Source organism: Strix uralensis, chromosome 1 (assembly GCF_047716275.1).
Source record: "Strix uralensis isolate ZFMK-TIS-50842 chromosome 1, bStrUra1, whole genome shotgun sequence".
NCBI lineage: Eukaryota > Metazoa > Chordata > Aves > Strigiformes > Strigidae > Strix > Strix uralensis.
Genome location: NC_133972.1, coordinates 27,279,410 through 27,304,965, shown reverse-complemented (window position 1 = coordinate 27,304,965; position 25,556 = coordinate 27,279,410). Strand labels below are relative to the sequence as shown.

The 25,556-nt window shown below is 38.1% G+C and overlaps 1 protein-coding gene across 4 annotated transcripts in view; it reads left to right on the top strand.

The window, feature by feature from the left end:
* The window catches only part of RBMS3 (RNA binding motif single stranded interacting protein 3), a 711,881-nt gene that overhangs the window by 201,062 nt on the left and 485,263 nt on the right, over positions 1-25,556 (top strand). For all 4 annotated transcript variants that reach the window (XM_074860846.1, XM_074860855.1, XM_074860836.1 and 1 more), the window contains one exon: positions 14,069-14,242. In XM_074860846.1, coding sequence (XP_074716947.1) covers positions 14,069-14,242 — 174 coding nt within the window. The remainder of the gene's footprint in view (positions 1-14,068; positions 14,243-25,556) is intronic.

Genomic DNA, 25,556 nt, shown 5'->3' with positions numbered 1-25,556 from the left:
TGGTTATCAGAATCTAGTCAAACTGTATGATTTTGATGTTAAAGAAACAAATAAACATTATATCTGCTGCTTCATCTAAGTTTGCTATTCTTTGATCAGCTAGATGTGATCCATGAAATCAAATGAGTACTTAAAGTTTGTCTTACCATAACTGAATTCTACTGTATTATAGCAACTATATTCCTGTGTATTTTTTTTTAATTTGAGGATACAATAAAATATTTATTTTCTATAGTAAAATGTTCTACTTAAAAATAAGTTTTAAAAATAAAAATAGTTTTGCATAAGCTAATTAAATTGGTTTTCATTAACCAATAATTTATCTAGAGACTTTGTTATGAATTAAAATGTTTCTGACTCAAATCAGAATTTTAGGCAATGGCAAAAATAATCTATGTGTGTTCTATCAATTGGATCGATCTATCTATCTATCTATCTATCTATCTATCTATCTATCTATCTAAGTTAACAATTCTTATTAGGAAAGTCTGCTTAGCAAATATGCATTTTTCTGCATCATGGCCAAAACAAGAGAGAGCACTGTAAAAAAAGTCGGTAACCTCAAATCTTGGTGTTAGTAGCATCTATTCAGTGTCCATTTAATGATTTTTATTTTGTAACAGGTTGACAGTGCCATCAAATATTTCAGCAGTTTATCTCTGACTATTCCATTGTGCAGCAGCATCTGCAAACAATTTGGGTACAGCAACAGTCTACAACAGATATTTCTAAAATTATAGGAGTTAGGGGCATAAATATATTTAGTTTTTAGAGTGCAAGATAAATTTTTTCTTCTATATTTAAGCTGTAGAATATAATCTTTTTTCCTGTGCCTTTCTTCATCCATGTTACATAAAATCTTAGCAGCAGTCAGTTAAAAAAAAAAAAAAATTACCTTTCCCCCTGAAATAAATGTTTCTAGATATTTCTTTTAAAACATAAAATTTTAAGACTATTCAAACTGTTGTAACAAGGTCTGGTTTTAATCTCTATGAATTAAAGAATAGCTTCACAACATTTCCCACTATGTAATATATACATAGATGTATAAATGTAAATATACCTAGATAAATGAGATGGAGCAAAGCTCTATTATTATGATTCAGCTCCTCAAATCTACTTTCCCCTGTCTTTGCTTTTGTATGTGCTTTAGCTTTCTTAAATCCACCTAATTCATGGTTCTGCTTTAGCTTCCTTAAAAACTACTCTGCCAATAGATTTAAAAATCATTGGAAATACCCTTGGTATTCTGCCTGTGTTCTTCTTTATTTCACTTAATTATGCTTATGTATATGTATGTGAATTACTAGAAGCCTCTCTGTATCTTTTTTGTGTTCATTCCCAATTATAGTATCTTTCATACTCATTATAATTGATCAAAAAATTGATTTGGTGATTGGTGATTGATTTGATGATTTGGGACATTATTGTTCTATATGAATGAAATAAAAAGATGTCATACCATCTCTCAAAGGGTGCAAAAGAGGAAGCAGTAAAATCTCTGTTACAGAGACCAAGAAAGAGTTGTGGGAAGTTTCAGTCACATAAGAAGTCTGATTCAGAGCTAATGGTGATTTTTGATCTTCCAAATAACAGTTTTCCTCTTTAGGTGAAACACCATCCTTTTTCTCCACATATAGTAGGTGAGATTCTTTTCTTTTACATCTATAACCATTAACTTTCTGTTTTAGTATCTACGTAACAGTTCACTAGATACCAAAAGTTGCACTTAAATAATGAAGCTACATATAGGTGATTGGAGTTTTTAAAATACATTTTAAACTGAACAATGTATCTCTAAAAATTTCAGCATTTTCAGATTTCTTTCAGCAATCTTCAGAGATATTCCCACCAGTCATTCTGAACTGTTTTGGTTGATAATACGGTAACTAATGTTGTAAACTTCTGTACAAATCTTGTTAATATTACTGGTTTTTCCTGTTTCTGCTGTAAGGTTATGACACCCACACGTATCAGGAAATACAATGTATGACTATGCTATATGGCAAATTTTCCTGAAATGTATATTCTAAACACAGAGCTATAGAGGCTATCTACTGACATAGAAATATGAAATTCAAAATGTAACTTTTAAAGGAATTTCTGTGGTAACTGTATTAGTTTAATTTGCTGTTAATCCTCTAGCATTTTTAGACCAGTGTCCCTATAGAGTGGTAAGAAATTCTATCCGTCCTCAGGCTTTGGAAATGCAGTCATCAACTCTAGAAAGAATTTGACTCGAGAAGTGGAGGTTTTAAACCAACTGGGAACAACGTGACAGAATCTCCACCTGCATTTATTCCATGTTTAGTCTTTTGACAAGTAGGTTCAAGAACACAAAACAGAAACAACAGATGAGACAGCGTAGCATCTCTTTATCCTTTGAGCCTCCTGCTATGGTTTCTGGTCATCTTCTCTCTTGTCCTCCATCTCTGTTCCCCAACTCTCATCTGGTTCTTGCAGCCTGGACATGACTGCTGTACTTACATTTTAAAATCTAGATTTTAAAATTTTAACAAACATTTGGAGATAGGAAAGGGGGCTCTGGTTACAGCAGGGAGAAACACAAAAGCAGAGTCTTCCTTAATTTTTTCCCCTCCTTTTGCCTGTCAAGTTATGATGTTGAAGTTCAATAGGAAGGATCTGAATCTTTTTCATACCATTGGGCACTGGGGCAGAAAAATCCCATAGGCTGAGCTGCACTGAGTTGTCCCCCTAGCTGTCAGTATTTCCTGAGAGAAGAAGTGCAGCTCCACACTCCAAGCTCTGAGGACCCTCAGCTGGATTTCCTCTCTTGAGGGTCGATGACTTCTCTTATTTGAGCACCCTCCAACAGGATTCAAAAAATCTCTGCTTTCCACTTTGAGCTCCTCAATGTGTAATGTGTTGAGGTTATTTTTTCTCAGCAGTGCAATTTCATGAAAGCTGTAGCTATTTTCAGACCTGTGTGAGTTTTCCTTACTGCAGTGACCTTACTAAAATGTAAGTTATTGGTGTTTTGTTTTGTTGTTATTTTGGTTTGTTTATCAATTCATAGAGTATAAAATGCCAATCTGAAACACTTGTGGCATGGCCAGAATGCAAGTCAGTCCATAAAAGTCTTGATTGTTAGCTGATAACAATAAAAGGAGTGGTTTATATTTTGAAAGAAAGGTACTATGAGGGAAAGGTTGCTTGTTTGTATTCACATTGATACTTGAAAGTAGAAGTGGTTTTATATATTTAGAAAGATTTGATTGACATTATCTAGAGGGAAGTTTTCTTTTATGATCTGGCCACATGATAGCGCTTTATGTGCAGTAGGCAATTATGCAGGAGAGAACCGTGTTTAACTTAAGGAGTAGTTTCTACAAAGCTTTGTCAGGGATCTGTTTGCTTATACTCACAGTTTACTTTAAGGTCATGAGTAGTCCCATTATTTTAAATGCTGTGTTGACCAAGGCCAGGGAAGTTTTGCGTGATCAAACCTTCATCATGTGTTACCTCATTCTGCTTTATTAATTCGTTTAAGATATTCACTAAGTTTTTAATTGACTTAATATTACTTTTGTTTGTTAATGCCCATGTCTCCTTCCCACTAGTTTAGACTACAGGATTGTCAATAATCTGCAGAATTATTTGGATTTTAATAGCCTTTCATTGCTTTTTTTTTTTCCCCCCAGGGGAATAAAAACAAAACAAAGAAAAATCCCATCAGCTCTTTTGCCTTTACAGACTATCTCTTAGGTATTTCTGTTGTCTTTTATGCTGGGAATTTTAATGTAATTTTTCATTGAGATTTACTTATTTTTTAAGGAAATTTGTAACCTTGAATTGACGTATCCTGGAAAACCAGCCTTTGCTACACTGAATACAGATAGCTTGTAGTCAACTTCCCAGTCATAATTTGCTCATCCCTTTTAATAAATTAATGATATCTCTCTCTTCTCCAGCGCAAGAGCCCAAAGTTTAAGGGAAGAAAAAGCAGCTAGCAGCTTTTCTAGTCAACAATGTAGCCCTGTGTGTATGTTCCTCTGTTCTGTATTTGATACTCAACAGATATCTGGGGCAGTTGAAATTGATTTTGAGTACCCTGAGAGCCGGTCTTGGATATGTCTTATTTCTTATTTTCTTCTCTTTGTAGTTCATTCTGCTTTCTCTTTTATTTTTCATACCTCCTACTGAAGTCATGGAATGGTTAGACTGACTATTACATTTCTAATGGATTAGTTGAGTACTGGAAAAGCCAGAGGATATTAGCCTTTTCACATTCAAATGTGTCATATACAATATATGTGGCTCTATGAATATTTAATTTGAGTGAAAGGCCTGTCTGAGTATGATTTCGCTGAGAAAGAAATCGCTTTTCATTTCTGGATTTCCTGGATATCCAGTTTGCTTCCTTGCTTTTTAAAATGTTGACTGAACATTTTCAGCCAGACTGAAAACTTTGGCGAATCCTGATCCCAGTAGCAAATTTTATATTGAGTTTTTGTTTTCATTTTAAAAGAGAATTTTGTCCATTTGATTGATTTGACATTTGCTTCCTCCTCCTGTGTTCCCTCAGTTGGATCTTTAGGGGCTTGTCTGTAAGGTCCCTCAAGTGATCAGACATGTTGGCACTTAACAGATAATGAGAGTAAGCTGTAAGTTTCCCTATATTACTTAATTCCATAAGAAATGGTGTTGAGCTTCAGATTGTTATGCTGGAAATAACTCCATGATCAGAGAAAGCAAGCTGTTTTATTGTCAAGGGAGGAGGAGCCTGTTCCCCAATCAGCAGTAAAACAATTTATGGGAGGAGTATTTGTTTCTCCAGCAGAAAATAAAAACTGCTTGCAGGGTATTGTAGCTAATGACAGGATGGATAAATCATGCACCTACAGAACTCCTGGTATACAATAGATATAACATTGTGGGAAAGAAATCATAGCTTTGATAAATGTCCTAATCCCACAGTGAGGTTTACAAAAGCATGCAGGCCCATCCACAGGAGTTAGCTGTAGAGTGATACACTGGGTAGCTTTGCAGGATTTATAGAATTCTTCCCAGTGGTCAAATGCATTTCATAACTGCACTGCATTCAGTAAAGCAAGCATTTTGTGGACATGAAGACTTGTAATATGCATCTCATACTGGAATCAACACTTTGCCTACAGCAGCTGAGGAGAGAAATCTGACTTTTTCTCATGTGGTAGAATTGTAGAAGTGATGTTGTGCCATGGACATCTTTTGCTTGTTCATAAGCATCCCTCTTCCCTGGTATGTGAGTCTGGGTTGCACTCACTGGTTAATGTTGCAGACTTGCTTAAATTGTCAGCCAGCTGTTACTCTTGGGATTGTCTAAAAAAACTTGTATATTGCAGATCTAATGTGAGGGAAATCATTTTGTATCCAAGACAGTGGTTGATTTATAGCTCAGGGAGTAATTCAATATACATGTAGTAAACAGATACATCAGAAAAAAGCATTAAGATACTGTGGAACATAGCAAAACATACCTTTGGGTACTGTAAAAGGGGAAGGAATTCAAGTGTTAATGAAATAATTATTTTTCTCCCCAAACTATCAAAAAATAATGAGTTTTACAAAAGATTTTAGCTGTCTGTTAGAAGTCCCAATTCAGCAGACAGGTAAATGCTAAAATCAGTTATTATTCAGTAAAGCTCCTGAATTTGCGCTTCAGTCAGCGGTACACAGGTCTACATAAAAAAATAAGATGTAGGTAAAAGTGGTTTATTGACTTAACAGCAAAACTACTACAAGAACCCTCTGTACCTAGGAATGTGATCCTAGGAAATACACTTACCACGTTAAATTTTTTTTCAATTTTTGCAGCTTCCCTTTGTGTCCTCTATTTTACCAAAGGAATGCTGCAAGTCCTAAATACTGCTGTGTAGTTTGCAGAAAAGACTTCAAGAGTGGCAACTGTTGTATATGAGAGAGGAATTCTTATACCTTGTAAAAATACTACTCTGGAGATCGGCCAATATCAGAGACTTAATATGGTATGTTTTGTATGTAATCAACAGCTTTCCTTAAGATTAGTGTTCACCATTAGACTTTCTTATCTGGCACAAATCCTTTCCTTCAGGTTCTTTGCCTCTGTGACTTGTGTGCTCAACAGCTCCTGGTAGAAGATCATCCTTTTCTCCAGTCACTCCGCACAGATGAGCTGTATGTGCATTCACAGGAGTATTGGACTGAGTGATTATTTTATATGGGTGACTTTAGAAATCAGAACTATGCAGGTCATCTGTGGCAGGGCCTTAACCAGTGCTATCTTTCCAGAATTTACTGGGAACGCTCAGATCATGCTCATCTTGGGTTAACATAATGCTTCACTACTTTAAACTGTAACCTTGGTTTTGTAAAAAAGGCTGGAGTAAATTTAACAGATGCCAGTGTATTTTATTTTCAGAAAATAATTACTTAATGATCTACCATTACAAGGTCATATTCAGTGTTCTTCTGAGGTTGTTATGACTTAAATTTCTCACAATAGATTGATTAAATAATATTCTGAACCGAATAAACTTTGACATGCCCTTACTCCTTTCAAAGTGAAGGAGGCAGAGGAGGAGGAAGGAGGAGGGGACTCAAGATATTCACTGTGTTCAAACCTAAATTAAAGGTTTAAACTAGACTAGTAAGAATCCCATCTAACAACATACATTTTAATCCCAGTTCACTTTTTACAAATAACATAACAAAGATAAACAAACAAAAAAATATCCTTTGGAAAGTCTCCATTCACTTTCCTTTTTGTGGAAGAAAGACATACAAATAAGCAGTCCAGGAGCATGAGTGTTTCCATTCCTTATGGCTGGGTACAACATGGGTAACAAAACCAATACAAATTTCTCTTATGCATTCAAAATTCCTTTTCTTGTTCTGGAGAAATCAGTCTGAAGCACAGGAGCATTTCTTGTGACTATTACTTGGTCTTTGCACTGAGCTTGCCTGCTGAGATACTGGTGGTGGCAATGTTTTTTGGGAGGTGCATGTGTGCAGAAATTGACTGAAACCCGGCGGTCTCTTGTCTAATGAACCATCAGGTAACAGCAACTTTTGATTACACCCAGGTCTTCCACGCAGGTTGACAAAGGACTTTAAGGCTTTAATCTGAATTGTCACTGGCCTGTCTCTTGTTACTAATTCTTTGCCCCTTCACACTGACTTGGTTGGTACAACGGCAGAAATCCAGGCTCTTCACGGCCTCTTCCTCAAACCGTGAAGGCCTTCATTTTTTCAGCTCCCCTGCTCACTCTCTGTAAGTACAACAACAATGTTTCATACTTTGCACAGGAAAAAAATGCTCTTAGAATTCAAGTAACTGTTAAAAGTACCACATGAATTACAGTGTTGAGTCACTGGAAAGACAGCAATTCTAACCAGAAAAGTGTGAAAATTATATATATTTTGTTTTCAAGTCATAACTCTGGGGAAAAGTAACAATGAGTGGCAGACTTTTTTTCTAGAATATATTCCTCAAGAGTTTTTTAGATAATTAACATTCGTATTGAGCCCCAGCTCTAAGTAGTTCAGCTGTGCTAGTTGTGTCCTGCAGGCCTGGGTCCCCTTCACCCCGTTTGCAGGGCTCCTTCTCAGCAAAGCTAGTCCACAGAGAGCATTTCTCTCCCACCTACCGGGAGGGGGCAGATGGGCCGCACACCCTAGTTTTTGGCATGATGTGCTCAGCACTCTTGGATCCACTGGATGAGCTACAGCCTTACATATATGCTGAGATATAAAATATAGCCTCATCATTTCTCTGCAGTTTCAGTGGAATGCTATTTCTTTCAGTTGATCCTCTTTTTCCAGGTACGGTGTATTGGGTTTCAATCCCATGTCTGGAAAAACAATGTTTCTCTTAAATTTGGTCATGTCTCTGAAGTTTTTTCATAAAGGTTATGAGACAAACTTGATAAACTTGAAATCTGCAGTGGCCAAATATTAAGAGCTCAGTTCTTACTGGAACAGATGGAATCTGGTTCTAGACTTAAAAGATTTGCAAGCTATAGTGAAAGATTATGTTGGAAAAAGTAGTAGTGCAAAATTCCTCTTTCCTGCTACTAAAAAAAAAAAAAAAAAAAAATCTGCAATGTCTCCCATGCTTAGTTTTCATAACAACCCAATAAGAAAAAAACACCCTCACTTTCTAGTTTCACAATTACCATAATCTTTAAGGTCTCTCAGGTGGATTTTGTGATGAACTAACTTAAGATTTGGTTTGCCAGTTTCATATTTTCTCTGTGCAAGAAAACAAATGCATCGTTTTAGCTCATGCAATAATGTTCCAGGGCAGCTATTTTCATTTCTGTCTTTTCCAGGTTATAGGAAAACTTTGATTTCTATGGGAACAGTAGTATTTTGTAAAGCATCCAGACTTTTAAGAGCATAGGACTGTGCTTTGCATCATGGTCTGATCCAAATACAGGCATATAGTGTTCCTGCAAGCAGTATCTCCAGAATGGCAGTTTCTCTACGTGGCCTCTCCCAAATCCTGTAATCATTCTGACATTCAAAATAAGGGATGTCAAATCCCTTGAAGGGATAGGGGGAAGAGGGTGGACACCCTTTCAAACACAGTTCCTTTCACAAAAAAACCCAGAAGATGCAGCTGAAGACAGAACCATTCTGTAATCAAAATCCAAGTGACTGGAGACAGCTCAAATTGTGTGGGCTAAGAAAATGACATCATAGCTCTGGGAACTTGCTTTTAAAAGATGAGGTAGTGGGAGGCTGAATTCAGATGTTATTTACACCTCTTTAATCCCACTTGTCTTTTTTTTTTTTTTTTTTTTTAAGTCAGTGCATGTATAGAGGTAACATAGAACAGAATATTTGAGCCTCTCTCTTCTTTTGGAGTGCCAAAGCCAATAATAATCACAGCATTTTGGAATAGTTGCAGAAGGGTGTCTGATAGATGTAGTCAGTCTTGCATTTGACATGATGCAGAATTTCAGAATTAGCACATATTTTTCCTGTTAGTATACTGGATGAGGATGCTGTATTGCAAAAGAGTGGAAAGCACAGGTGTGATGACATGAAGACTAAGTCTACATCAGAACTATTTATGTTGCTTAATGTCCTAGTCAAATGGTGTGCTTTATTCACATACAAATAGGAAGGAGTGGCTAATTCTTACATCTACTGTAAACTGCTTTAAAAGCTGGAAATGTTGCACCAGTCAAAAATTTTGCCACCATTTAACGTTTGCACAGTGCTTTGAAGATAAAAAGTGCTCCATAAATACTATGTTCTATTTTTTCCACTGTTAGACTTCACACATCTGCTATTAAAAGAGCTAAGAACTGAAAGCAGTTAAGCTCAAGAAATAGTAATAATACTAATAATACTTTGCACTTCACTCGTGCTTATGTCCAAAAATATTCAAAACTTTTACAAACATGAAGAAAAGGTTAGCCTAGAAGTTTTAAAGTAAGATTATCCATATTTATAAGCCAGAGAAACTAAGGCACAGAAAAAAAAGGTCATATTTTAAAATATGTTTAGACATTTAAATTTTACTGATCTCAATTTTAGATTGTATCAGACCTTTAGGGTATAAAGGTACTGGAGTGACTTATTGAAGGAAAATAAATTTCTCCCCTGGCTTTGTAATATTTGTTGTTTCTGGCAAAACATAGCAAGAAGGGCAGCACTTCATTTTTGTTGTAATGCGATAATTTTCTGCAGACATTTTCTGAGAAATGCTGATCAGGTTGTCCCAGGAGTGGCAGTGGTGGTCTACCATTGACAACCTAAGAGATACAAATAAGACAGGGTTATGGGGAGAGGTGATACCTTTTATTGGAGTAATCAGTAAAGTTAGGGGAAAACAGATGCACTTTCAGATCCTGAATAAAAGCCTGTGTGCCGTAAGACCTGCCAGTTTGTGGTGGGTTTGCTTTTGCTGGCTGCCAGACTGTCATCCAGCTTCTCTTCACTCCAATGTCCTTAAGAAAATGGGGGTAGAAAATAAGATGGAAAAGCTCGTGGGTCAAGATAAAGACAGGGAGATTACTTGGCAATTAGCATCACAGGCAAAACCAGACTCAACTTGGGGAAAACTAATTTACTGCCAGTTAAAATGAGTTTGGATAGTGAGAAGCAAGGACAAATTAAGACAATACCTCTCCCCCACCCCTTTTATCCAGGCTCAGCTTCACTCCTCTGTTCTTGAGCCTGTGCCCACTCCACACCCCCACTCGCACAGGGTAATGGGGAATAACAGCTCCTCTTTCCTGATCCTCGTGCTTTCCCTCTGCTTCAGCATGGGCCACAGTTCCTTCAGGACATATCCACCTCCAGCACAGGATCCTCCATGGATCCTGTCCCGTACCTGCTTCAGGTGGGCTCTCCGGAGGCTGCAGAGGAGCCTCCTCACCCTCCTCCTGCTCTCCCCCCCAGTGCTTGCAGGGATAAACCTCACTTTTTTCCTCACTCCCAGGCAGTAATTTGGCCTTTCTTAAGTATGTTTTCCCAGAGGTGCCACCATCTTGGCTGAAGGGCTCAGCTGTGCCCCACGGTGGGTCGGTTGGAGCTGGCTATGCCTGGCTGTCTCTGGCCTGGGCCTCTCTTCACAGAGGCCTCTCTGCACCCTGTGCTGTCAGCACCTGGGAACCTGCCCCCAGGGCACCATTTTTCCCTCCCAGTTCTCCCAGTTGGCCCAGTGTCTTTCCCACAGGTGCCTCTGCATTGATCTGGGAAGGCTGAAGAGATGCACAGTGTTTTATTGTTCAGAGGACACCTTGAATTCAACATGTAGACTTTTTGGGGTCTTAGCTCCCCAACCAACCTAGGTTAGAGCCACGAGGTGACCAGGCTCTCCTGGGACTTGGTGGCTGGTGGTGCAGATGTGTCTCTTCGCTGGCTGACAACCTGGATAGCTTCAAGATTTCAAAGCCGAATATCCTGGGAGTGTCTTCATGTACTGACTTTTGTTTGGTTTTGTTTTGTTTTGTTTTTTTCTGGAAGTAAGCCAGCAGAAAGAGAAAAGCTTTTATCGGGTCTGAAATAGTAGCCCCCCTACAAAGTTGTTTGGAGCAGAGGGCTCTCCTTGCAGGAACCTCCCTCTCACAGCTGCATGGCTGCCCCGAGGGGGAGTGGGGTACTTGGGGTCTTGTTTCCTGCCTCTGCATCCCGAGTGACCTGCACGCATAGGACACCCAGCGCATCCTTGATGGTCCGAATGCTTCCCTGTTTCAAATGTGCCTCCTGTGAGGTGGGAAATGGGTGGAGGACCAGAAAGGGGGCAGGGGGCCTCATCTCTGTGCCTGGATTTAGCGCTGGGGCTGAACCGTGCCTCCAGCACAGTGGCAGATAAGGGAAGGTGGTTTGTGTAGCACACAAGCACAAAATAAAACTCAGTCAACAGGCTTCTGCTCAGCATCTGAGGTAGGCTGTTTAAAAAACAGGCTTATTTTTGCTCCTGTTCTCTAACACAGGAACAGGTATTGTGCATGCCTGCGTAGTGCTAATAGCATGTCTCTCCTTACTGTAGCGGACTTCACTGCCATAGTGAAAATAATCAGTTAACAATTATCACAGCTGACAATGCATCTTCACATCCCATCAGCCACAGATATTTTCCACTGGTCCATACAATTCAGACGCAACAGAAATAATAAGAAAGAGCAAAGCTATTGTTAGGATACAGTAGCTCAATATTCACAGAATATTCGGCCGGCAATGAACTCCTCAAGAGGAGTTAATAAGCAGCCACACTTGAATACCTGATGTTTATAAAGGGAAGAAATGTACATGAAGTACATTATGGCTGAAACCTACTTGATCTGTCCGAAACAAAACTAGCCTTCATCTCTCATGTAGAAGAAGCAAGTCTACCAGGGCCCAGAAAGAGAGAAAGTTGTCTTTGAGTGATCTGAAAGATAAGTAATACGTCAAAGGAAAGAAAATGCAGTTTCTGCTCCTTGGGGAAAGAGGGTAAAAGGGGAAGGAGATAAAAAAGAAAAAAACACATTAAAACCCTTCAGTTTTTTTCTAGCTGTAGCCATAGCCTCTTTCCTTTGATTTGTCATGATTTAAATTCATACAAAAAGATTTATTTCAAATAAGCCCCTTTAACTGTAGGGGCAGATTTTTTTTCCCCTAAAGCCTTTTATAAGAACAAAGTAACCACTTGTCACACACAGTGACTAATGAGAGTTTAGTGTGGGGTTTAGTGTTCATTCATATGCTTTGTGTTCAGCTAGTCGTAAGTTAAATCTTTAGAAATCACACCGCAGGAATCCTTCGCTTAGGGGTGGGGGTGGGAGGCGAATCTGTCGAGATATTGAGAACTGGTGAGCGGAAACTGCTCTTTTCAGGCTTCCTAATCGACGGCGCAGGAAATAAACACATGCAGGAAGTCATTTGGCCTTTTCTTGAACTTAAAGTTTATACAGCAATTGATAACTGAGGCAAACTTTGTGTACTTAAACTTTTGAAAATTGAAAGAAGTAAAGAGGGCATGTTCAGCCGGTGCCAGCATGGCCTGTATTTTCTACAACCAGCTCATATAAATACATTACTCAAAATTTGAAAGATTATACAGGGTATATATTTATAGCTAGAATGTGTTCTTGAAACCTTTTTGTATGTCTTCTCTCCATCCCCTTTTCATTCCATTTTACTAATCCTCTCCCAATGAAACTGAGCTGAAGCATTGAAATGAAGCTGAAAGTCATGTTTACAAAGCTGTTTTCTCTGCTTCTACATCAGACTCTGCTCTTTCATCCTTTCCCTGACCTTCTCATTTATCTTGTAAGCACTCTGGGGTAAGGATGGTCTTGGACCTTGTGAAACACCTTGTTCAATGCTGGCCCATATTGATATTTGGTTAATGCTACATGTATCGTGTATAAATATTGTCTTTGAAAAGAGGGTAAAAATAAATGAAGCATCGTTCTTGAATATAGCTTTTGAAATGGATAGCATCAATTTACTAACAGGGACATTTATAACAATTTCTAAGAAATGTTATTTGTGTTCATATTTCTCAAGCTTTCAGTGTATTACTGAGGTCACTGTGAATTTAGTGCCTTAAAAAGAACAGTTTCAGGTTTATAATAATTACAGTTGGTGTAAATTTGCATGGGATATTGAGAACACCTTTGCCAATAAAAAAGAAAGCAAGCAAACCCCAAATGCAGAACAGAATATGGAGGAAAAAGTACATTTGCATGACTTTGAAGACCAACCTAAATATCTGCTAAAAATGCATCCACTTCTAATGCATCTTCTACTCTTCTTGAAAATTGATTTTTTTTCCTGCCCTAATAAACCACCCCTATCAGTGCAAGCATTTATTAGGAATATTTTTTATAAAATGAGGACTAGAAGCAGAAAACTGCAGTTAAAATAAAGTAAAACGAGAGAAAGCCAGAAAGAAGGAAAGTGAATTACACATCCATAGTCTGGGTTGCTTCCAGATGAAGTTGTTGAATTAACTTTAAAAAAAAAAAAAAAAAAAAGATTTTGTTTTGTTTTGTTTTTTTTTTCTTTTGCTTTTTAAGTAATTAAAAAAATGTCTTGAAGTTTCATAGTCTATTTAGAAGGTTACATATTTGAAATGTGGGGGTAGCTTTGTGACAGCTTGGCCTTATGTAGTCACTAGATGGGATTTCATGACTTCAAGAAATATATCTAAACATTGGCCCCAAACTGCCATTTACTGTAAAATGGACATAGCTGATCAGGAGCTCAATAAATGTCAACATTTAGTTCATTATAATAAATAAATATGGAAGTTTCAACTATTAATCTTGCAGGATTGCACCCTCTACACATTTTTAGAACAACCCCTTATCTCCATCACTTTATCCATCACCCATTTGATTTACATCCTAGCCTGAAGTCTAACAGTCATCAGTCTTTCTTTGGGCATTACAGCAACATAGATGTTTCACTGATGTCTTTGAAGGAATTAATTTTTTGCTTTTCCCAGTTCGTTACAGGAAACATTCAAATTTGTTCCAGACCTTGTGGCAGTATGTATATGCACAATGATGATATGTAGCTGCATTGTTTCTATTCTACCCTAAAAGCTATTTTTACGTTGCATTTCTTTCTTTTTTGATAGTCCAGCTCCACAGTGAGAACGTACCAAAACAGTAAATCGAGAGTGACCATGAGCCCTGGCTTTAGCTCCCAGTGGAATAGCAGCCAACCTGCTTGGAATACATACACCTTTCCAAGAGCAAGCTTGCACTACCAGTCTCATGCTAGCTACACCTACTGTGCTGGACATCCTGCTGTAAGTACTTAAAAATTTTCTGCAGTTACCTGAATGAGCTGTATGATTCCCTGGGAGGTGGAGGCACTCGGGGGACTGTGGGGTTCAGCACACTTCACCAGCAGTCTTTGTGCCCTACGGCAGTCAGGATAGCTCATGTGTGCTAACTGTAACTCTAGAAAATATTAGAATGAGTCTAAGATGTAAGCAAATGTGAACTTTTCATGGCTCAGTAGAAATATGTATTTTTTTGTACATTTAGCAATCCTTCTCCTCACATGAAATTATTGTTGTGTGCCTGGGTTTCAGTGTCAGGGATGTGGGTTGGAAAGCAGTATTATTAATGGCTTCTTTTCTCTTTCTAGTGAGTCTGTTAGATGAATGAATTATTCTTTCTATTTCAGAGATTTTAAATTTTATGGATGAGTCAGTGAAGGAGGGCATCTCTTCTCATCATTAGGTTTGTTAATATTCACTACTTGATCATTAATGTGATCCGTAGTGAACATGCAATCTTGTTGCTAAGCAAAGACTACTGGTCTTCTGTAATTTGCATGAACTGGTGGCCAAAAAGAATGGGGAGGGGGGCTCACCGCTGTTGTGTGTTTTAATTTGACAACCATGAAAGGGTCACAACTGAAGGTTGATGGTGGTTTTTGTCATATTGGTGTAGCAGACTGCTTATAGCAGAGCCCTTTCATTCTTTTAGTTTCGGGTTGTGAAAGACTCAGGGAGAGTTAACTGGGGAAGACCTCATTAGTGTAAGCAATCTTCCTTTTTTCCCACTCTACACTTTGTTGTTTTAATGTTTGGATTTGAACTTGGCTTTGGATATTGTTAGAACTTCTTAAAGGATGTACTATCTTAACATCCTGTCGTGTGTATGTAATGAAGTTTAGCCATCCTATAGTGAATTCCAGTAGGAAAATAGGGGAAAGTGCAGCTTTTACTACAGAGGGGAAATTGTGCTATGCAATCTTATTGCAAGCTCTTTGTGATTTGATTTAGATCTGCTATCTTACCTGCCAACAGACTTTTGGCCAGAAGTTTGGGTTAGGAATTGTCTCAAGCATTAACATGGTAATTGAAATAAAGGAGGGGAATAAATTTGTAAAATCTTATCTCTTTTCTGAGGTAGTGAGATCTCGGAATGAATTAAACATCTCTATGGATTCTGCTGTTTGCTCAATTCCATTATGGTGTCATTGAAAATGATAAAAACTGTTGTGAAGGAAAAAAAGGTATTTGGCATCAGAAGGGCACAGATATTTTCCTCATTTAGAATGATGGCTCAAAAAGAGTCTCTGTACAGCTTAATTTAACTTAAACTTGTGGGTATTCAAGTCATTAACTGCTCCTTAATTTTGATCATTTAGAATAAACATTACCCTCTCTGTGAGTTAGGCTTTGACTCTACTAAGCAAAAGAGCATACAAGAAGAATGCTATACTTCCTGTAAGATGGTTTAAAAATGGAGACCTTTGTATCCATATGAATTAAAATGTCAGTCAAGGCATGGGAGTCTTTTTTAGCCTAATTCCACAGTTCCTCTTTCCTTTGCTTAGACTAAAGCTGATAGTACCTCAACTGGAATTGGTTTACCTGTACAATATTTGTTTTCACTGAGCACCTTAATATGTAGTTATTGGAAACGATACTTCAGTCTCAGAGTTGATTTAGCTGATTGATAGTATGTAGAGATTTCAGAATAACCAGAGTTGCATAAACCTTTGTGCCGTTGAGAAATGCCAAAACCAAGTAGATAAGTACAAGATAAATAACTAAATTTTTCAATTAGTCCTGCCCTCAGTGTCCCTGGTTCAGCTGTTTAGAAAACTTGTCACATTTCTTGGCTCCTGCTCTTCTGAGGAGCTCTGCTGTGGTGTTACTCAGCAGAAAACAAGACTGATTTCCTAGGCTGTTGGTAAGAAGCTGTAACAGGTTATCTGCCATTGAAGTGCCTGCCACTGTGATCGCATACTTTTTCCATACTTTCCCTGCTTCTGCACGCTCTGAGGTGATCCAGTAAGCGGGGCCCGGGCAAGGCGCTCTAGCAAACTCAGGTCCTCGCTCCTGCAGCATCAGATAAGGGTCAAGTTTTCCAAGAGAAAACAATGCCTTAATATTTGCTTGAATATCTGCTGCAGTGTATATGATAAAGTTAGAATTAGTCTGGTTCCTGTTTCTAACTTAGATTTGTTTAATCTGGGCTCAAACCAACACTTCTATGGCAAAAACGACAATAAAATCTGGATACGGAGGACCTCCTTTATTCATTAATCTGCCCAGTGTAACGTGCTCAACTGGATATCCACTATACTTCAGAGGATTTTATTTGCCCTCATCTGGCACAGGTTCACCAGAACAAGCTGTAGATTTTATTGCTGTATGAAGCTGTTTGTGCAAAACCTCCCACGTGGAATACGTCTAAAGATAGTTGTAGTTTCTTGTTGCTTTGGAGGCTAACAAACTTATGAGTGCTTTGCAAGTTCAAGGCAGACAAATGTCAGGGAGTTGGATCTGGCCTTGAAGTACTTAAAGATATTAGTCCCTGGAGAGAGGGCCAAGAGAAAAGCTTTAGATTTCTCTACTATTTGGAGAAAAGCTGAAGGAGACAAAAAATATTCATGTTAATTGGGCCAAATGTAACTAAAAAAATAAAAATCCTCTAATTCATTTTTTTCTAAATGAAAGAAACGATATCATATAAAGTGCAGTGTTAAGAGACCCTTATGACTCTGGTTGGTTGTGAGAAATATGTCTGAGCTGTAGGTGGGATTTTTATTTTATTTTATCTGAGAGCACACTCTGCATCCTCTCTTCCATAGTGCTGCAATTGTTGATTAAATGACGTCTTTTCACTCCAGGAAAGAAAAGAACGGGAAGTTTGTTTAAACGGAGTCATTTTTCAACTCTTGGAGTTATCTAATGGAAAAAAAGACTGCACATCATCACAGTCAGCAGTGCAATGCAGTTTTTGAACAAACAAGAAGATGCTAACATCTCCTAGCTATCCTGGGAGGCAGGATCTGTGTATACTAATATGAGTAATAATGTGGTAGATGGCCCTTAAAAAGTATACGATGACTTGTTTTGGATATTAGAGGCTAGAAATTCCCCTGGCATTCACATGCAGAGGCTTGCAGCCAGAGAGATTCAGCATGTAGTGCTCAGAACAGGAGGAGACACCTAGCCATATAACATGCTTTTCTGTTGAACTTCCTTCATGCAAGGAAGATAAAAGGAAAGATAAAAAAATAGTCAAAGTAATTCTCATTGTCCCCACTAAGCAAGACAGGAATGGTCCTTTGACCACTGTGATATCTGTGCAGGTTTCCTACCCATGCTTTTTCCAGTGAATCAAAAACTCACTTAATTTCCCTTCTCCACATTTTCCGGGAAGGACAATAGAATTTCAGCAGATCTTAGGAAGTCTTGTCCAGTGAATTAACTCTAACAAATGACTACTTAGATTGTGCTGTAATTTTAAAGATGTACATGTGTCAAGTGGGCAAACAAAACACAGATCTCATCTTTTTTTTTGAGTATTTCAGTTGAAATTGTAAGGGAGTGTCTTATGTCTTTCTTAAATATTCATGTAGCAGCCATAGATATCTGCCACAGTCATTTATGTAGAAGTCAGTCCTTACTTACGAAGGAATTCGTCAATGTGATAATCTTTTATGAAGCACACAGTACTCTTGCAGACTGAGTTACCCTGCAGGATTCGAAACCTTTGTTGTAGGCCCATGGGATGATGAATTTAGTTGCACTGTATTAATTTCTTCATGTGCATACATCTCTGTAGCATATGTGATGTCTTTGCATTCTCTATCTAGATATGCAACTCAGCATATGTAAGACTTTCTGCTAGAATCTATTCTGCACTCTAACGGGATTTGGTCATGCTCCACTAGATCAGTGACAGCCTTCAAAGCATGATTGGTTAAATCTGTAAAGTTATTATTTGGAGCTCTACAGATAATGTTTACAAGCTGTTACATCTGAGATATCGTATGTGGATCAGACAATCAGTTTGCTTAGCAGTACTTCTGTCCCCATTCCAACAGTCTGTCCCCAGACTTCTTTCTGCTAACTTCTTTAAATGCATGATTGCTTCTGAAATTATGCTGTTAGTGGGAATATGCAAAGCAGAATTAAAAAAAAAAAAGTGACGCAGAGCTCTATGAGATGCTACTGGCCTTCTTTGACTCACTTCTCTGAGCCCTAGTAGGATCTCAAATCTTTAATCTTAAGAATCTTAAGACCCAGTAGAAGGAGCTATAGCTCCCTTTACACTTTTCTGCTGGCAATCCTTGGACAGAAAAGCAGAAAAGGAGGAAGGCTGTCACTGTGGGCAACACTAATGGAAGGTTCTACTCACTGTCAGCGTGGCTATGCAGACTCCATCAGAAAAATTTCCAGTGGCAGGTAGGTAACCCTCATTGCTGTTGACAGAACATCAGGACTGCAATATTTCACAGCTGTAATGCTTTATGTAAACTGGCTGTTTTGATCATTACCACACAAATTGGATTACATCTGTACTGAGCTCTCAGTGACTGACTTTTTTAACAACTTATTTTGTATACATTTATAAAATTAGAAAACCTGCCATTTTTATGTGATTAGATAATACCATGTTTAGGGACCACCTGGGAATGTGAGACACGATTATTAATTTGTATGTATACATATATATATCTCTAATGGCTAAATTATTAGTTTGCATATATATATTTATGTACACAGATCAAGTTTTTGGCTGAAATCCTTGCAGAATGACATAGGAAGGTTCTTGATGCAGGCCTGGTCTTGGGTTTCAATCTCTAGTCTTCTGATGTGATCCTGTCATCTGAAATGTAAACCTAGTTAGGGAACACATTCTTGTAAGTGTAATATCCTACTCAAAATTGGTTCTATAGCACAGAAATAAGACTGACAGAAGCAATACGCTGATACATGCCAAATTCTCAAGATAGACCATAAATTATGTGACCATACGCTATAATGCAAAGATAATGTTTTAAGAAGACACTTTCCTTAAATCCAGGGAGCGTTCAATACATATAGCGTGGGTGTCCTATTCAAAACAGGCCCTTATTTCTCTAGAAATATAAGTAGAACAGATCAGAGCTCAAATTTAGTTTTTCTTTTTATACCAAGATCTTTCCAGTGAGTAATTCTGTTGCACTCTTTTTAGAGAATGAGACAGTGCTAAGGGTTAAATGCTTAGGCAGCATAATACTGTCCTCTATCATCACTAATTTCCAAGATATCTGTTTAAGCAGAAGCTGTCACTTTCTGATCTGGCTTGAGCCTCCTGCCTGATTCATTTTGTAATGTCACGAACAGTGGATTGTGGATTCATGGAATAGAGCTGGTCTGATTAGAGACGAAGAAACTTCCTTTTACACATGCACATCCTTATAATCAGCAATGATGGGAAAGGAAATAAATAGCACAGTAGGCATGAATTGGAAATGTCTCTCTAAGAACCTCTCAATTTCACTTGAAGTTCTGAAGTCTTGGTTTTCTCTGTCCTTAGCGTTAACCCTTTCTTACTTTCAAGGTGAGATTGAGCCCTACCATTCTGCAGCTGGTATTTCTTTGGTGCTACTGACCATTGTCATTATAATAGCAACAGGTAAAAAAAAAGGAAATGGGTTCAAAGAATCATACACTGTTGAGAGACCGTTGAGTAAAATGTCTGCTACGTGACACGCTGGTTACAGTCTTACAGTATATAAAGTGTAAGGGATGTATTTTGATCCTCTAAAGATGGTGATCACTTTACAGAGCAGTGTCATAGCCCCAGCTTCAGAAGCCCGTTAGTTAATCTGGGGAAAGCTCAAGTGTGGGCTGGAGGGAGGTGGGAAAGAGAGTTCCCAACGAGGAGAAAAAAAAGGTTTATCACCAGAAGCTATTTTTTGTAATTGCTGATATGTTCCTTATGAAATACTGCAAGAAGAAGTGAGGGAGCAAATGAAATAGGCAGTCATTAAAGTGAGAATGAAAAGGATGACATCTCTGTTGCTGGGTGTCAGTTGTGGTATGAGCTGTGCTGGGTAGGAGGAAAGTAGATGAAGAGTTGTGGAGAAAGGAATATTTTTAATTGACAAGATGTCGTAGCTATCAGGTGCAATGAGTAGTTTAGTGATCAAATGCAAATCCATATGCTAACTGCTGACATAAATTATTTATTCTGTTTATCTATTACCTCCATCTACAGGAACAGAGCCTCAAAAACATGAACTTATTAGGCCGCAAACGTAAAACACATTTTCACTGTGGCTCAGCTTCTTTGGGGAAGAGAGGGTGGAAATTTCAAACCCCCAAACAAATATGTCTCTTAATTAACTTTTCTCACCATCTGTGCTTACTTATAGCTGAGGCAAGTGGTACCAGTGACTTGTGAGATTGCTTTCAATGCTGCCTCTTTAGGCCAGCTTTTCAAAGCAGCAATCACATGCAGTTAATTCCGATCCGATCAGCTTATCAGCTCAGTTCATTGTAGCGCTTTCATAATCATTGGTGTGTGACAGCCCATTAAAACTCGGCCAGGCCTTTAAAAAAAAGTCACAAAATCCACAAAAGTGTTTTATATTCAGCCTTTGACGTATCCAGTGTATTTGTTTTGCGTATTAAGCTTTGAAATTGAACTTCTGTGAAGGGTTGTAGGGAAGTCACTGGTAATATAGGACTTTAGCCAAAGCAGTTTACTGTATTTTACCCCAAAGAGTAGTTTTATTTAAAAAAATACATATGATGCTGTGGTAAGTGTGTTAAATGCTGTCTATGGCTCTGCTTGGCTCCTGTAAAGGTACAGTGCTGGGGTTGCAGCCTGCCAGACCTGGGAGGTCTAATGTGGGGTGTGTGAAAGGCCACTGGCTATGGGTGGTTCAGGTTGACCAAGTGAGGTTTTCCTCTCTGGAGGACTTTTGGTGCATGGCAGTTAGAGTTTGAAGTTGATTGCCCTGGTCAGAAATGACAGGGTCTCTCAGAGTGGAGAGCATCAATAATGCAAAACGTTTCAACTGACTTGCAACAAATATTTCTCAAAAAGTCTGGGGAAATGGAGAAGTTCCACCTAAATTTGAGTTTGGAGGTGTTTGGCTTCAGAATTCTGATTTTTATGTGTGAATGTTGTTTTGATGTTATTTTTTCCTGTATCCACTACTCATTTACACCTCACATATACTATGTCTTGTTATTGTTTCTCAACAGATTAATTAAAGAATGTTGTGGATTCATATTTGTTGACATCTTTTATAGATTTGTCTCTAGCTTGTATTTTAAGAGAAAAAATTCAAATTTTCCCCAAAAAACACAGGACAAAATATTTTTTTCTGAACTATTAATATTAACAAGATTGGAGAAAAGCCCCTGTATGTAATTCTTGTGCACTTATATTCAATAAGATTTCTTTCTGAAAAATATAATTGAAATCTTTGAAATGACCAAAAAATACATATAGATATATATCCACAGTGTTGGTAAAATATGTACTGCTGAAAAGTTTCTCACCACCTCCTAGTGCTAATAAGGTCAACCGTTTTGGAGATGGGAACTTTTTGTTTACAAACAGACTCTATAGCAATTTTCTTTCTGGTTCTGCATTTTTATTCTAGCGTACTGAAGTGTCAGATACACGCCATACCAAAGAAGGTATTTTTGGATAGACTTGAAAAATACAAACCAGATGCTGCCTTTTTTCTTCTTCTTTTTTTGAAAGAAAAGTTCCCTAAATTTAGACTGTAAAATAGACTTGTAGGAGGCAGTAAATACAGATCTTGGTAAATGTCTGTAATTTACAGCTACAGATATATATCTACCTATACATATCTCTACATGTATTTGTGTCTGCATTCACATATGTGTGTATGTGTCTATATATATGTATATATGTGCTTCTAATGTTTGTTTTGTTTTTCTGCTTTAATTTAGCAAATAGGAGGTCCGTGATTCTAATTTAGCTTCCCCATCGCATTTTCAGTGAGCCAGACAGGTTGTCTTTAGGATTTGTTAGTAAAGGTGATGAGTTCCTCCAGGCTCCAGAGAAAAACCTGGTATTAGGGCTTGAGAGTAGATGCTACAAACTGCCAAGCTGTCACGTGTTTTGGAAACATCTGACACTTTTTGAAAGACTGATTATTTCAAAAGGCCAGCAACTGTGTTGCTCTTATTTTAAATAATTAACACGCTCAGGAGACTTCCTTGTTGCATTGCAGCCCCCAGGGGTGAAGAGTTTTGGACTGGTCTGAACAAATACTGCTTCAAATAATTTTGCTGATGGAGTCTTTCTCTTCTCTCTTAATTTTAATTGGAGGTATTGATTCAATAGAAACCCACCCAATTTAGTGAAGGCTGATGAAGGGGATGAAAATTTTCCTTTTGCACTTAGACCTACCTTCTTGCCTTTTTTTATTTACATCAGTCTTGCAAATGAGATGATATTCAACAGCACTGTCAACAGCAACTTCTGTTTACAAAGAGAGCTAGAAGAAATGCAAGTCTGTGAGAAATACTGATTTGTTAAATTGAAATGGTCTTTTGACGAAATTTGAGGATTTTTACCCTTAACAAATTTCAAATGTTGCTTTACTGGAAACCCAAATGCTGATCAAAGATCATTTTTCCCTTGCTGTTTTCTGGCATATGTTCCAGCAGTGGTTTAGACACTCTGTTGAGAGCACATGATCTAAAAAGATCAAAATCCTAGGGTTCCTTGCATGGCCATGCTTAATCTGCTAGGCAATCTGAACTTTGATCTTTGTCACCTTTGTTGAAATGTTTGCTGTTGCTTTTATTAGCTGGGTTTCCCTTAAAAGAAACACCTTGGGATATAGTGTCATGTGTGTGTGTGTGTCTTGGGCCTGTGTTCCAGTCATTTCTCTACTTTTGGCCAGTTTCAAGATGAAAGTTACTGTGAAAGGACTTACTCTATGTTGGGGAGACAGGAAGCATTGTGTGGAAGGCATTCCCACAGGACACATGAAGGAGGGATTGGGAGATTTTGAGAGGGGAAACAGAAATCCACAAGAAACCATATTTTATTTTTTTCTGCTACTTAGGGAACAACTCATCGCAGTACTGGATAAGGACTCTATTGACCTCAGAATTGTACCAACATACTGTAAAAGAAGGTCTCTGACTCAAAGCGTGTAACTAGATGGGACAGAAAGTAGGAAGGGAAGCAGGGGCACAGAGAGGGGGGATACTAATCGTGGTCATGCAGCTGGTAAAGGAAAAGAATGGCAGTAGGCATTGGTTTTCTTTCATTTCAAGTTGGTACCTTCTCTCGTCAAACCAGGCTGTTTTTTGGTATTTTTTCAAGTATATAACTAAGCAGTGTTTAATTTTGTTCTGAAACCCATAACTATAAGGTGATGGAGGTGTTTCCTGAAGACAAAAAGTTCTAGCTGAAAGCAAGTATGGTTAGGTATGTTCTTTGCTTTTAAGCAGTGTCTCTCTTCTGTGCTATATCAGGTTCTCATTAAGGTTGTTAAATAGACAAATTTGTGCTTTTGGGAAAAAGAGACATGCTTCCTGCAAGGGCATCTCCCCTCAAGGCGTCACCCCTTTGTTTATCTGCTTTTATTTTATTTGGGGGCTGTCAATATTTTAGTATAGTGTTCCATGGTGTTCCTCTTTACAGCTGCAAGCTACATCCTGCCTGGATTTTGCCAAATAGACTACATGTAGGTTCCACAAGTAGCAGAAGATTTTCCATTTGGTCCATTCATGTGCAAATACCTATTATCCTTGGGTCGACTGGCAGCTTCCATGCATGAGGAAAAAATTTGAGAGGACCTGGAAATACCACAAAGAGCTTTGCAGGGATTCTCTACAGTATTTTCACTTTCACTACAGTATTTTTGTGCTTTTTTCTCATCTTTCTAAGCATTAGCCCTTTGGCATGGTCAGGTGCTCGGAATCTCCTGGCACCAAAGGCCAATACTCTGTTGAGGCTCTGTCCTTCTGCCCTGGTGACCTTTCCTTGGATGTCTGCCAGCACAGCTCTGATGAAACCAGAGCCACTGTGGATTTCTCTGCCAAGCACTTGCAGTCAGTAAGACCAAACCTCAGCCTTTATGTTCAGCATGGTAACAAACACTTTTCGGTTGGATTTGGTGATCTTAAAGGTCTTTTCCAACCTAAGTGATTCTATGATTCTATGAAACAATGTGAAGGTTGTCAGGAGATCCAGCTTGTGGTCTGTTCCATCATATTCACTTCTGCTCTATGCTAGCTTTTACTACTGTGTCTCTGTGTGGTCTTGGAAAAGCCATGTGGCTTTTACTTTATTTCTTCATTTGTATCATGTAAATGAGAAAGTTTGCCCACAAATACTTAGATGTGCAGCTGACTTTTTTGTATTGTCAGTGATTTATTTTAAAAGTAGGCTCTTTTAACCTTTTAGAAAGCACCTCAATTTTTGCTTTGTTATCAGGGTAGTCTTTCTTTGATTGAAAACTTCCCTTTTTTCAGAAACTGCACTAGTAGAAATCCTCATATTGTATACAGCTGGATGAAAGGTTGGATTGAGTTGTTTTTCTACCAAACTATAAAGTGATTTTCTTTTTAAATCTTTCTTTCTATTTGGCCGCTACTTAATGTCTTTTGTCTGCTTAAGGAGGACAGGTGCAATTATTCACCTTTGAGTCCTGGGAAAGAAATTGTAATTCAGCATGGTCTCTTAGAAAAGAATGTAATTCACTGCCCCACATACAGTACATTATGCAGGTCAAACAGAATTGTGAAAGCTGTAGCATCGTCAAGGAGAGCATATGATGAACAAATCAGGCTGTTTATCTTAATACTTTATTTGGGACTAGAAAAGTAAAAGAATTAATTATAGATTGAAGCTTGATAGAATTGTCTTTTCTGTCTTTTAAGGACAAAATCTCTTGGCACTGCTATGTCAGGAAAAGGATGAGTGAAGGTTCTCCAACTAGTTCATTGGGATGTAGATTTTAAAGCAGTGGTAGTAGATTTGTCATCATTTAGATAACTTCATTGCTTTTTTTTTTGCTTTTTTTTTTTTTTTATTCTGTTACCATTATGAAAATGGAGGCCAAGACTTCAAAAATGTAGCAGAGAATTTGTTTCTGAAGAGAGGAAGTTCTCATCCTTAAAGAGCAACCCTGCCCACCACTGAGTGGTGTAGTCTGTATGACTACATAGAGGTTTCAGCCCAGAGTGAATATATTCAATAGATATATAATAGATTAATGATGGAATAAATCTGTTTACAGAACAGAATTATGCACTGGGTAAGCTAACAGTTTCTAACTGTGGTCACTTACAACTGCAGAGCAGCTGTGTCCCAGCA